Source organism: Melanaphis sacchari, unplaced genomic scaffold (assembly GCF_002803265.2).
Source record: "Melanaphis sacchari strain LSU unplaced genomic scaffold, SCAv2.0 Contig77_pilon_pilon, whole genome shotgun sequence".
Taxonomy (NCBI): domain Eukaryota; kingdom Metazoa; phylum Arthropoda; class Insecta; order Hemiptera; family Aphididae; genus Melanaphis; species Melanaphis sacchari.
This window is the reverse complement of record NW_020271547.1, coordinates 262,892-275,021: the sequence shown is the minus strand read 5'-3', so window position 1 is coordinate 275,021 and position 12,130 is coordinate 262,892. Positions and strand designations below refer to the sequence as shown.

Sequence of the window (12,130 nt, the reverse complement as noted above, 5' to 3'; positions counted from 1 at the left end):
TATTTAATCTATGCCACTCATCACTAATGGCAATCGTACAACGATTATTATTATTATCGTAATATTAATATTAACATCGTCTATTTTTCATTTTGTTCATCTACACGTCATTTTATATTTAATTGTCGAATCGTCTGGACAACTTGCATAGAACAAGTAAGTTTAACTTTTAAGTTATAATGTGTGTTATACCGTGTGTTTAAAAAGTTTGGAAACACTTAAATTATTGTTTAAAAATTGTAATACCTACCTACTATACAGGAATAAAGTGGCTATTTTTTTTTAAACTTTGGTATTATAAATATACGGAGGCCAACACTTTATAGTTTATACTGCCCTGGGGACCCAAATGTATAGTTACGCCACTGTGCATAGGTGTTCATTGCACTAGGCCCTCATATTTACGCATATTTACGTTTACATTTTATTTTTACATTAAAATATACTTATCCAGTTATCCTAAATACCCAATAACTTGTTGATGAACAACCCCATTAATATGCAAGTATTTCAATGTATTAACTACTGCGTTTTTACATAATTTTCAGTTAAAATAAAAAACAATTTTTTTCTAAAAAAAAAAATATATTTTTGAATGTTTCTTATCTTTATAATTAAACAACTATAAAGCTTTTTACTTTTTTGAACAACAAAATAAATTTTTAATTTCAAATAAAAATGTTCTTTTGAAATGCCCATTGTTAACATTCTTCTTATAGGAGAAAAGTAACTATAGCTTTGGTGATCGATAGATCGTAGATGTTTGAAATGATTGGCATGCACAAACATATCTATTAAACACAAAAGATGTTCTACTCTTTAAACTTAAACAACAAAAATATAATAGTTTTCAAAGTCTAAACACGTCTTTTTCACCGTTGATACTAGAAAATTAAAAAATATATATTGACTATAATACTCATATATGTTTATATTTAATACTTAAATATTATTTAAATACTAAACACATTCTTGGTATTCAACTAAAAATGCTAAAGACTTGTCTATATCATTATTAGAGTTTGTATTTTAAATGCTGTTAAAATTATTCTTAATATGACTATAGGAACTAGAGGCAAGTAAGAAAAATAACACAATAATTTAATTCATATATCTAATAAAAATTTAATTAAACTTACTTAATATTTATACTTGAATTATTATATTACATATTTTTATTTATACATTATTCATAGAATGCAATACCGAAGTACTTTTTTTTTTAAATACAATGAATAATGCATTTTGAAAAATAAACTAATAATCTAAGTAGTACTCTTTGGTTTCAGATCCTCAAAGCATGGTTTTAAGAATATCTGAGGCTTCTTGGCTGGGTTATTATATTCATGACCCTGAAAATAATACAAAAAAAAAAAAAAAAAAAATTTATCAATAAAAATAAATTTAATAGTAAGTAAAGTATTTTTGTTTATTGCCATTATTCAACAAAAAATACCTAACCTTGGGATTTCTGGGAACTCAATTTAAGAAATTTTGATCTATAATGTTTTTTTTGTGTTTAATGGTTTAATTCATTAAATTAAAAGGTATTTAAAATAAAGCACTTTTATTTTGTTTATTTTAAAAACTTGTATCTATTAACTAGCGGATATTCCATGTTATACTGTCAGAATACTAAGTACTCACACTCAAATCAAATCTATCTGATTACATCCTGTTTATCATTAAAATTACAATTTTAGTTTAATGTAAAAAAAATTCACAATTATGAAAATATTTGTTAGATAAAGTAAATACATTTATGAACTATAAAAAATAAATTACCAAAATTAAATTTCAAAAGTGTGCTAGTTATAAGTTCTTTTATACGTAGATAAGTATATAATGTTTGTATTAAAAAATAAAACTTATTATGTACTATTATAAGCAATAAGATATTTCAAGCAAAGTGAGAAAATTTTTTAAATTATACCTTATTTAACTACTTTTAAGTATATATACTCATAAATTTATTTACCAATACACCACTGCTTAGACATAACTAATATACAAACCTTTGACCAGTCATATCCAGTACTGTAAGCAAATATTTGACCATTGCTATTAAAACAACATTTTGTGATTGGTTGGTCAAGTGTCTCAGAAGACTTCAATTTTGTACGTGCGTCCTTATCCCAATAAGCAAATGTAGCATCAGAACCCACAGTTGCTAATGTACCATGTACTGGATGAAATTTGATATCATTAACCTGTTAAAATATCAAATAGTATAGAAATATAAAATTTTAATTTTACAAGAGCATACAGCATAAATGTCTTGGACATTCATTGTTCCAGAGTTATTTTGACGATGACATTTAAATGTAAAGTTGTCTTTTGAGCTCTGTGGTTGTATATAATGAATAGCTACACGTCCCTCAACACTTCCCAAACCAAAACCTAAAATAAAAAACCAATTCATTTATTGTACATGCTAACATAGATCATTATTTTTACATAATTACTAACCAGTAGGAGATTGTTTTTTCTTATCTCTGAATATTGAAACACAGCGATGTTGATACTTAAGAGGAGAGTCTACAGTTTTTACCATTTCAGGTTTTCCTTCTAATTTATATACAACTATACCCCTTGATGCTGTACCAACAACTGCCATAGGATAATCCTAAATAATAAAACAATTTACTATAAAAAATAGCATTTGTAAAATTATAATTAAAAAAAAAAAAAATAGTATATATAAGACTAAATTAATTAATGGTAGTTAATTAATAATTTTATTTTACTAAAATATTAAAGTGTAATATTATCAACTTACCACATCAGCACAATAAGCTCTTTCTGGTAGATTAATGGTCATCATGGGAACTGAACTTCTAACATCCCAAAACTATCAAATGAAAAATTAAAAAAAATATAATATTTAAAGTACCTATTTAATTTTTACTTAATAAGCCTACTAAGATAAATTATTTATTAAATAATTAAATACTGAAAACACCACTATTTAGTATTTATGTAGATAATACAAAAGATTTTTATTTATTATAAATATTTATCATGTAAATTAGTAATTACAAATATCTTATAATAGAAAATAGTATAATCGTGAAATATAACCTCAAAAACACCTGTATGGTGTAAAAAAAACACTTAGCATACCTTTAACGTTTTATCCCATGAACCAGTCATAATACAAGTATAAGAAGGCGCTTTAATCCAATGGCAAGTCTTAATGGGTGCATCATGAGCTGCTACTTGCACTGTTTGATTGCTTCCTAAATCCCAGCATTTCACTTGTTTATCACAAGATGCCATGAAAACTTTAGTGCCATCATCACTCCAACAGACATCTAAAATTGGCATAGACATAGACTGCATGGATTTTGGCACAGTTTTGCCACTCTGTTCAACTTCCCAACAACGTACCTAAAATAAAAATAAAAATCTCAGATTGCAACATCACTTTATGTTTGTTTGCATATCTTACACTATTATCCCAACTACCAGCAATGAGAAAGTTTTGCTGTAATGTGGCCGGACTGAATGCCATTGCTGAAATAGTGTCATCAGGAGGCTGCGTAACTTCAAAATCTTTATTAGGGTTTGTGGGCGCTGCCACTGGCTTATTAGAAAATAGACCACCACCCAACATAATCTAGAAACACAGGTTAATTAAGCAAGTTTGATGAATAAATAGCAAAATTTCCAACGATAAAATATTATATCAATCAAAACTTACCTTAGTTGTTAACTGTCACGACTATTTTTTCTTATTATAATAATACTTTCTGATCACTAACTCTCTAAAATTTACAAGTTTTAACTAGTAAATCAATATTCTCAGTGTTCAATAATTTATGAATTTCTTCGCTTTTTCAGAATGCGAACAGATCGTCAAAATATCGCTTTACTATAGTATTAGTCAATTGCTTATCGTATAAATTTACGTTATACCGCGAGTCCGCGACGCTCAACTCTTAGTTCACCGACTATAGAGAGTTACCAATATATTAAACTGATGTTATTAAATAAATAAGGGAATAGGAATAAATATTTTATCAATCTTTGTAACCGTTGGCAATATTTTCTGATAACGTAATGATAATTTATCTATATTTGTTATATTTCAGTAAAGCGCAAAGGTAATGGCCACATAATATTTTAGACATTTTAGACATTTTAGTGCTCCGAATTTCTAATTCTAACCTTCTTAGTAATTCAATCTTCAGTTTTAATTAATCACTAATTACATTTATTTTTATATTTTGAAGTTTAAACACTATTTAAAAAGTTCAAAAATCTTAACTATGTAAAATGTATAAACAAAATTATTTTTAAATCCTGTAATTTGTTGATTATTTAATCTCTTTTATTACTTTATTTCAGCTTTTAAATTAAAAAATGAGTTGCCTCCTTAGTAAATTGTGCAGGTAAAATTACTGTAAAACTAGATTATCAGTTAATCAATATGTTTACTGATTGCATTTGCAATTTTTATTTTTATTGATTTACTTCGAGTTAACTTTTATTTTTTATCTATTTATTGTTTTATAAAGTATTAAAATATCAGCTGTTCAGCTGCGAAAATTATCTGTGCCTACTAATACTCTCCTTGCGAGAAGAGCTTTCAATCGTCCAAATTATAATTTAAAGAGATTTCAAAATCAATCAAATTCTCTTTTAGGACCATCTTTATTTTGTATATCTGTAAGAATTAAGTATAACCATTTATGAAAACTATTTCTAAGTAAACATTTTTTTTTTTTTAGGTTTGCACTGGTACAGTTGTGTTAGCATCTATTATTCAATATGAGCGACTTCATGCTAATGTTAAACAAATCAATGCCTTTGAATTTTACAGAAATGCTATCAAAAGAAAAAATGAGGTGAGTTACTTTCACTTAAATTTTTTTAATTAATTTTCTATTAACAATAATCTTAAAACAAAATGAAGATTAATTAATGACATTTTATGTTTTACATTTTCTATTACTTAAGAAGACGCTACTCCCGCATGTGTTGTCTCTATCTTACACACTAAGTGTTTTTTTTTGACTTGGTAAATTTTCGTTTACCAATTTCAATATTGTGCTTTTAGTTTTGATATCAGTTTTGATTATCAAATTTTATGTAAGGATTTTATCTTTGTTGTCTGATTGGTTTTTTACAATATTTTAATTTTTAAGTGAATTATGGGCATTTTCATATATTTATAATTTTATACTCATAACTCACTTAAAAATTAAATTATTATAAAAATCTAATGAGAGAACTCAATAATGTTCTTACCTAAAAGTTTGATAATAAGTCAATTTACTCTAAATCAAAACTAAAAGTACACTATTGAAACTGGTGAATGAAAATTTACTAAGTCGTACGTTTATAAGATAGAGTCCTCTTAAATAAAATATAGCAATTTTTTTAAACAAATAAATTTGATGATTTATGATTAAAAATTGCTTTATATTCAATAAAATCTCAGTTATCATAATCTCTAAACAGATTCAAACTAGTTTTTAATATATTTTATTCAATTTATCTATGTATAATATTATTTTGTTTTAGAGTCTTATTTCCAAGTTAAAAAATAATTTCAATAAACTAGAACCATCAGAAAAAGTATTTGGTACCATACTTTTATTAAATTCCCTTGTTTTTCTTGCATGGCAAGTACCTCAATGGCAACATATCATGATCAAATATTTTATGACTGATGCACTTGCTAGTAAGTTTATTAAATAATATTTATATATATATATATGTTGTAGACTATATAGAAAATTAGTTTTTTTAGGATGGAATAGTCCAGAAGTTCTCAAACTTTTCAGGCCATGCCCACCCCCTTTTGGTCAACCCCACACCTGAGCCCCCCTCATAAAAATAATTTTAATAGTCATGTTTAGAATAATAAAAAGTTAAAAACAAACAACAAATATAGGCTAATATTGATATTAATATTACAAATTTATTTTAAAATAAAATATATTTTTTATTAAAGGTTTTAATTAATTAGCCTATTGTATTATTATTATGGACATTTCACAATTTTTTTTTTTGTCCTACCAATGCAATGTTGATTTTTAAAATTTTCTTACACCCCCTATAAGCTTTCGCGACCCCCCAGAGAGTCACACCTTACACTTTGAAAACCTCTGAGATAGTCTACTTACAAATTACTTGTTATTTTTCCAAATGATGGGCTGTTTTTCTGACCTATTGTATATAGATACTACGTTTACATGCACAACTAAAACCAATTTAACCCAATTCAAATTAGTTAACTCATAAAAAGCCTAGTTAAGGACTAATTCTCAATATGGTCTACATTGTGTATATATATATAATATAAATTTAATTATGATAAAATCTCATTGATGGATCTCCTTACTAGATAATAACTAATATACTACAACTAATTTAAGAAATAAAATAAAATTGATTTTAGGAAAAATTCCAGTGTCGTCACTTCTTCTAAGTGCATTTAGTCACAGTTCTCCAGTACATTTTTGTTTTAATATGTATGCTCTTCACACATTTTGTCGAGGTACGTGTTTAATATTTAATTAAATTTTTATTTATTCTTAACTAACAATTTATGACTAAGGTGTGATCCAACCATGGGGTGATATGGGACCTGAAGAATTCACTGCAATGTATATAAGTGGTTGTGTTGTTTCATCATTAGCTAGTATTATGTTTAGACGGAGCTTTAAATTTCCAGGAAATAGTTTAGGTGCTGTAAGTATAACCTTATTTAAATAATTTTTTTAATGAGCAAGTACTTGTGAGAATTGATTAATTTTATTGTATTTCTAGTCTGGTGCTATTTTATCAGTTGTTGGATACTTTTCATTATCGCATCCTGATCAAAAATTGGGTATAATATTTTTACCAAATATACAATTTGATGCAATTCATGTAAGTCATATACCTAGTATTTTATTTTAAAAGCATTTTTTTTTTTTTACATATAAAATTACTGTCATTGAAAAATACTTCACCCTACTAGGTTTCCAGAATTATCCTAATTTAAATATATTTATTTACTGTATCATAAAATACTTAAAAATTAATTGAATTATTTAAAAAAATAAAAAATTAATTTGATTTTAAATATCAGTGTTAAATATAACTAGCTTAATTGAGACTTTACCTATAAAACCTTTTATCTTGCCAATGTTATATTTTAATTGACATTTTTATTTAAATATATTTTCAGGCATTAACTGGTATAATATCGTTAGACATAATGGGATTAATTTTGAAATGGCAAATGTTTGACCATGCTGCTCATTTAGGAGGAACATTATTTGGAATGTAAGTAAAAAAACCAATAATGTTATTTCTTCTACATTAATGAGTCACTGTACATCAAATCAAAAAAAAAAATTGAAATGCTCATGTATAAGATCTGTTCAAAAAGTTTCTGAACTATCGTTCTTTAAAACACACATATTATATTGAAATAAAAATATAAATTTCTATATATTCAAATTAACCAGAAATTATTATCACTACCAAACCATTTATTGTGTGTATTTAATGTAAATGAGTCATGTGTGTTATGCGATTTTTAAAATGAATAATATTCATGAACAACAAATCAATATTAACATGTTCACTGTGGGATGATGCCTTGAGCTGTTATTTTGTTCTTTCCCATGTGCAGATGACGCCTTAAGGCTTCATTTTTACATTCATTTTCAACTATTTTCAATTTGACCAACATTGTGTTTTAATCTTTTTTTATTCGTCAGCATTGTTTAGTGTATGTTACTGTACCTATATGTGTATGCAATCCATATCCCAAATTTCTCATTTTCTCAATGGGCGTCATAAAAAAAACCATAAATTTGACCAGCACCAGAGTATGTGTATACAAAATTGAGTTGCAACGAACGTGTTAAAGTGATCAGTATTTAGGACATACTAAGTGTTATAACTGGTGTAAATGTTTTAAAGACAGTCGAAAGTCAGTTGATGACAACCCACATTCAAGATGTTTGTCAACGTCAACAGACAATACTCATGTAACAAAAATCAATGAAATTATGTGCTCTAATAGACATCATGGAACATTGTACCATTTTAATTGGTTCGTGTTATGGAATCTTGGTAGAAAAACTTGAAATGCTTCACATTAAAGTAAAATTTGTCTCTAGATATATTTCACAAGATTATAAGCACAATTTTGTCACTATCTGTCAAGAATTATTAAACCATACAAATGGTTATGAATGAAATATTCATAAAACAAATTATGAGTGATAAGATGTGGGTCTATGATTATGATATTTAGATCAAAGTCCAATCATCACAATGGATCAGAAAATTTTCATCAAGACCTAGAACAACTTGTCAGGGTAGATTAAATGTCAAAGTCATGCTAACAATATTTTTTGATTATCTGACAGTTATTCATGACAAATTTCTACTTGTAAGACAAACTGTTAATCAATGATACTATCTAAAAGTACTAAAATGTCTCCTACAAAAAATGTTTTTCCAAGAATAAAAAAGCCTGAAGTAAAGAAATAAAACTGGAATTTCTCCATCATGACAATTCTTAGGCGCCATCACTATTGATTTATGATTTTTGTGTAAAAAATAAAATGACTACTTCCTCATCTGTCACATTTACCCTACTTAGCTCTAGCAGTCTAGCTGACTTTTTTTATTTCCTATACTAAAAACTGTGTTTGTAGAACAAAGATTTACGATAATAGATGAAGTAAAAGAAAATTCATTTACAAAAGTGTATAAATCAAGCTAAAGAATACTTCATGAGTGATAAGTTTTAATAACCTATTGATAAACACCTCATAAAAAAATTCTGGGTTTTTTTGAACAGATCTTGTATATATTTAATATTGTATTTCAAAATTAAATACAGATTTGTAAGTTATTAATCTATTTATTTAACCGTAGAATGCTAATCATTTGTCAATTTGACAAATATTGAAAATTTAAAAAATAATATTTATTATCTTAATTATATGTAACTATTATTAAGTATCTAAATTAAAACATTTCATTGCTATTAGTTAATTAATAATTATTGTCCGTTAATTTAACAAGACCCATGTCGATATAGTGACTGCTGATAAGTAAAACATGAAAAATTGACCGAGTATATCTAATCTATATACAATATGGGCCTATTTGTCAATTTGACGAGTGATAAGCAATAAACTTTTATTAATTAAGTTAGTATTCTACAGTTTAAAAACATGAATATGAAAAATTAAAAAATCATAGATAATATTAAAAAGTATTATCTTACTTTATTTTTAAGTAATATGTAAACATTACAACTGTTCTGCTGTTAAATAAGTAATGAGTATACCTCGTCAAAGGAGGTTACTGCAATGGATGTGTTAAACTTGAATTCAATTATAAATCACTATAAATGATTCTGAGTAAAAACATTTTAACTTTTTATTAACCAAAGTTACCAAATAATTATTTTAATAATAATTGTAATCAGATGTTTGTACTAGACCCGACTGTAGTTATGAATGAGTTAATTTTACAATAATATTTTTTTTTTATTATTGTTGGTATGAAGACACTTTTTCTAATAGAATATAATAAGTTTTCTAATTGCCAGCTTTGATGGTGGTTTCTTTCAGAAAATTGAATCTAGTTAATACTTTTGGGAGGTCAACATTGAAAGTTCTCAGTAATTTTAAAATTATAGTAAAAACCTAAAAAAAAATAAAATACGAAAATTTATTAAATAATTTTTTGCTAACATTGATAACCAAAAAGTTGACCATCTTTACACAGAATTATTTTTGTTGTATACAGTAATTTATTATTAAATTTAAATTTAACATGTTATCTTCTATAATACAACTTAATAACAAAATACATTAACTCCTATATTGTACAACAGAGTGTTTACATATTTTTTGAAATTTACTCGATATTATTATTTGACATGGATATTCAACAAAATAATTATTTTGAAGAAATTGTATGTATTATGTATAGTTTTATCTATTCTTACTTAATAACTATGTTTTTATGCAGATTTTGGTATAAATATATGTCAACATATGTATGGGATAATCGAAGATATATTGTAAAAAACTGGATAACATTAAAAAAAATTATTCAACAAGTCAAAGATAAATGAAATAGTAATATTGTATATTTAATATTTATATATTTATAAAAATATCTAATGGTTTTTCAATAAAATGTTGTGAGTAATATTCTTTAACTATTAATATATTGAATGTCATAAATGTTGTAATTAATAATTTTGTTAAATAAATTGATAAGATTTTAATTTTGAGCGAAACAGAGCAATATTTATGGACAACAAATTTGAAAAAAAAGTATTTAAATTCTAGTTACTGTGACTGTTATACAATATAACATTTTTTTTGGTAATTATTATACAAAGTGATTCACCAGGGTTAGGTTAGGTCTTTTCAACCATTCTCACTCCCATTTTAGATTCTGAGTATAAATACATTATGTCAATAATTTGTTTAACAATAATGTGGATTCTTTCTTGTCTATTGTTGCCTTTCAATCAGTAAAATTGCTCTAATTTTTCAACTTTGGGATAATTATGGTAGCAAATTAGGTCTAATTGATACTTTGGGAAGTCAAAAGTAAGAAAAATATTAAAAATTAAAGAAAAATTGGGATTTTTACTCAAAACTAGAATTCAAAAAAATCTTAGTGTTACAAAAAAAAAGACATTTAAACTTTTAATATTTAAGTTTAGTTTTATTTTATAAATATCGATAAAAATATTTTTCTGGGTCAAAATACTTAAAAATGTAATATCAAGTTTTAAAATACAGACAACAGGTTGTATAATCGACTGACCGTCTATATATTTATACTTGTATATGTACTATGTATATATCGTATACTACCACTTCCATAGTAAAAAAAATGTGCATAATAAGTATTTATAACTATACATATGACAGATATTATATATATGTGACTATACTTAATTATATAATGTATGTTATCTTACATGTAACATTGATTTTAAAATATATTTTAAAATCAATGTATATACTAATTTATACAGAGTATTACAGAGGTAGACTGGGTAGGCGACAGGCCAGTCAGAGCAGCTTTAAAACTTTGGATCATTTTCAACCAAAAATTAATGAATTAAATAAAATTAATTTCTTTTTTTATTAAAATGTTTATAGTGTTATGTCATACCACAATAATTGTTGGCTTGTTGGCTATTTATTCCTTTACATACCCAAAAGATCATATACAGATTTTAATGATCTTACTATACCATGGCCTCGAATACGGTCAAGTTAACCTGCCAATAGCCAATGACAGACTACAAATCAGGCAATTTGGCTAATCTGGTACCTGTGTAGTAAAAAAAAAAAGATTTATGATAAAAATTAAAACTACATTATGCTAAAAAAAATTTTTATGGCTCACAGGCCATGATGGTCTTTTGCCGCTTTTACCACGTTCCTCCATAGGTAATTCCCGATCATCCACATTCTCAATTTTAGTCGTTCCCAGGCTTTCTAGATCTTTGTTCACTTTATCGAGCCACTGTTGACAGGGCTTCACTGCTTTTACAAATACCAAGTCATTGTTATTATCAGACTTTATTAGTTGTATAACTTAAAATCATAAAATACATAGTCAATTTATTATTCTTAAATATATACAACATTACATTACACTATTATTAATGATTATAATAATAAAAGTAATAGTAATAGTACGACAAGAATAACTAATTTATTTTTTAAACAAGTAGTCTTCTATCATTTGGTACCATTAATTTAAACTGGTCCATTACTTAATCAATATTGACCTTGGCAGTCATTTTTTGTTCAATAAACAAAAATAAAAATTAATTTAACCTATTCCAAGACAATGTGCTTTTTAATTTTTTTTTTTTATGATGTTTAATTTTGAAAAAGTTCTTTCACATGAACAGCTAGTCATGGGTATTACAGCAAATATTCTTAATACTTATAGAAACTGTTTAAATATATCTAGTCTTCCTCTTATTGATAACCAAATAAGCTATTTATATATAGTACTCATTGAGTTTCCTTTTAAGAACGTAGGTAGTCACCTAGGATTTTCCAGCAGTAGCGATCGACACTCCCGCGTGCTAGTAGAGCTAAGCTAACCTGCTAACCACTAT

General features: G+C 25.8%; 2 protein-coding genes across 4 annotated transcripts; one reads left to right on the top strand and one right to left on the bottom strand.

The window, feature by feature from the left end:
* Window positions 1-1,200: 1,200 nt before the first annotated feature.
* On the bottom strand, window positions 1,201-3,933 carry LOC112601401 (mRNA export factor). 2 transcript variants are annotated; one of them, XM_025349030.1, is made up of 8 exons: window positions 3,704-3,933; window positions 3,452-3,619; window positions 3,124-3,390; window positions 2,780-2,851; window positions 2,470-2,626; window positions 2,267-2,400; window positions 2,016-2,210; window positions 1,266-1,352 (listed from the first exon to the last, which is right to left on the bottom strand). In XM_025349030.1, exons 2-8 carry the CDS (start codon window positions 3,614-3,616, stop codon window positions 1,266-1,268), a joined length of 1,077 nt encoding a protein of 358 aa, XP_025204815.1. In that variant the 5' UTR covers window positions 3,617-3,619; window positions 3,704-3,933. The 2 variants fall into 2 exon arrangements, with proteins under 2 accessions (XP_025204816.1, XP_025204815.1); XM_025349031.1 differs by lacking the exon at window positions 3,704-3,933 and having other exon boundaries at window positions 1,201-1,352; window positions 3,452-3,616.
* Window positions 3,934-4,254: 321 nt separating this feature from the next.
* LOC112601403 (presenilins-associated rhomboid-like protein, mitochondrial) lies at window positions 4,255-10,114 on the top strand. 2 transcript variants are annotated; one of them, XM_025349032.1, is made up of 10 exons: window positions 4,255-4,280; window positions 4,351-4,394; window positions 4,521-4,671; window positions 4,734-4,850; window positions 5,530-5,689; window positions 6,410-6,508; window positions 6,569-6,702; window positions 6,781-6,882; window positions 7,184-7,281; window positions 10,000-10,114. In XM_025349032.1, the coding sequence occupies exons 2-10, from the start codon at window positions 4,366-4,368 to the stop codon at window positions 10,103-10,105; spliced, it is 996 nt and encodes a 331-aa protein (XP_025204817.1). In that variant the 5' UTR covers window positions 4,255-4,280; window positions 4,351-4,365; the 3' UTR covers window positions 10,106-10,114. The 2 variants fall into 2 exon arrangements, with proteins under 2 accessions (XP_025204817.1, XP_025204818.1); XM_025349033.1 differs by lacking the exon at window positions 4,255-4,280 and having other exon boundaries at window positions 4,294-4,394.
* Window positions 10,115-12,130: the final 2,016 nt, after the last annotated feature.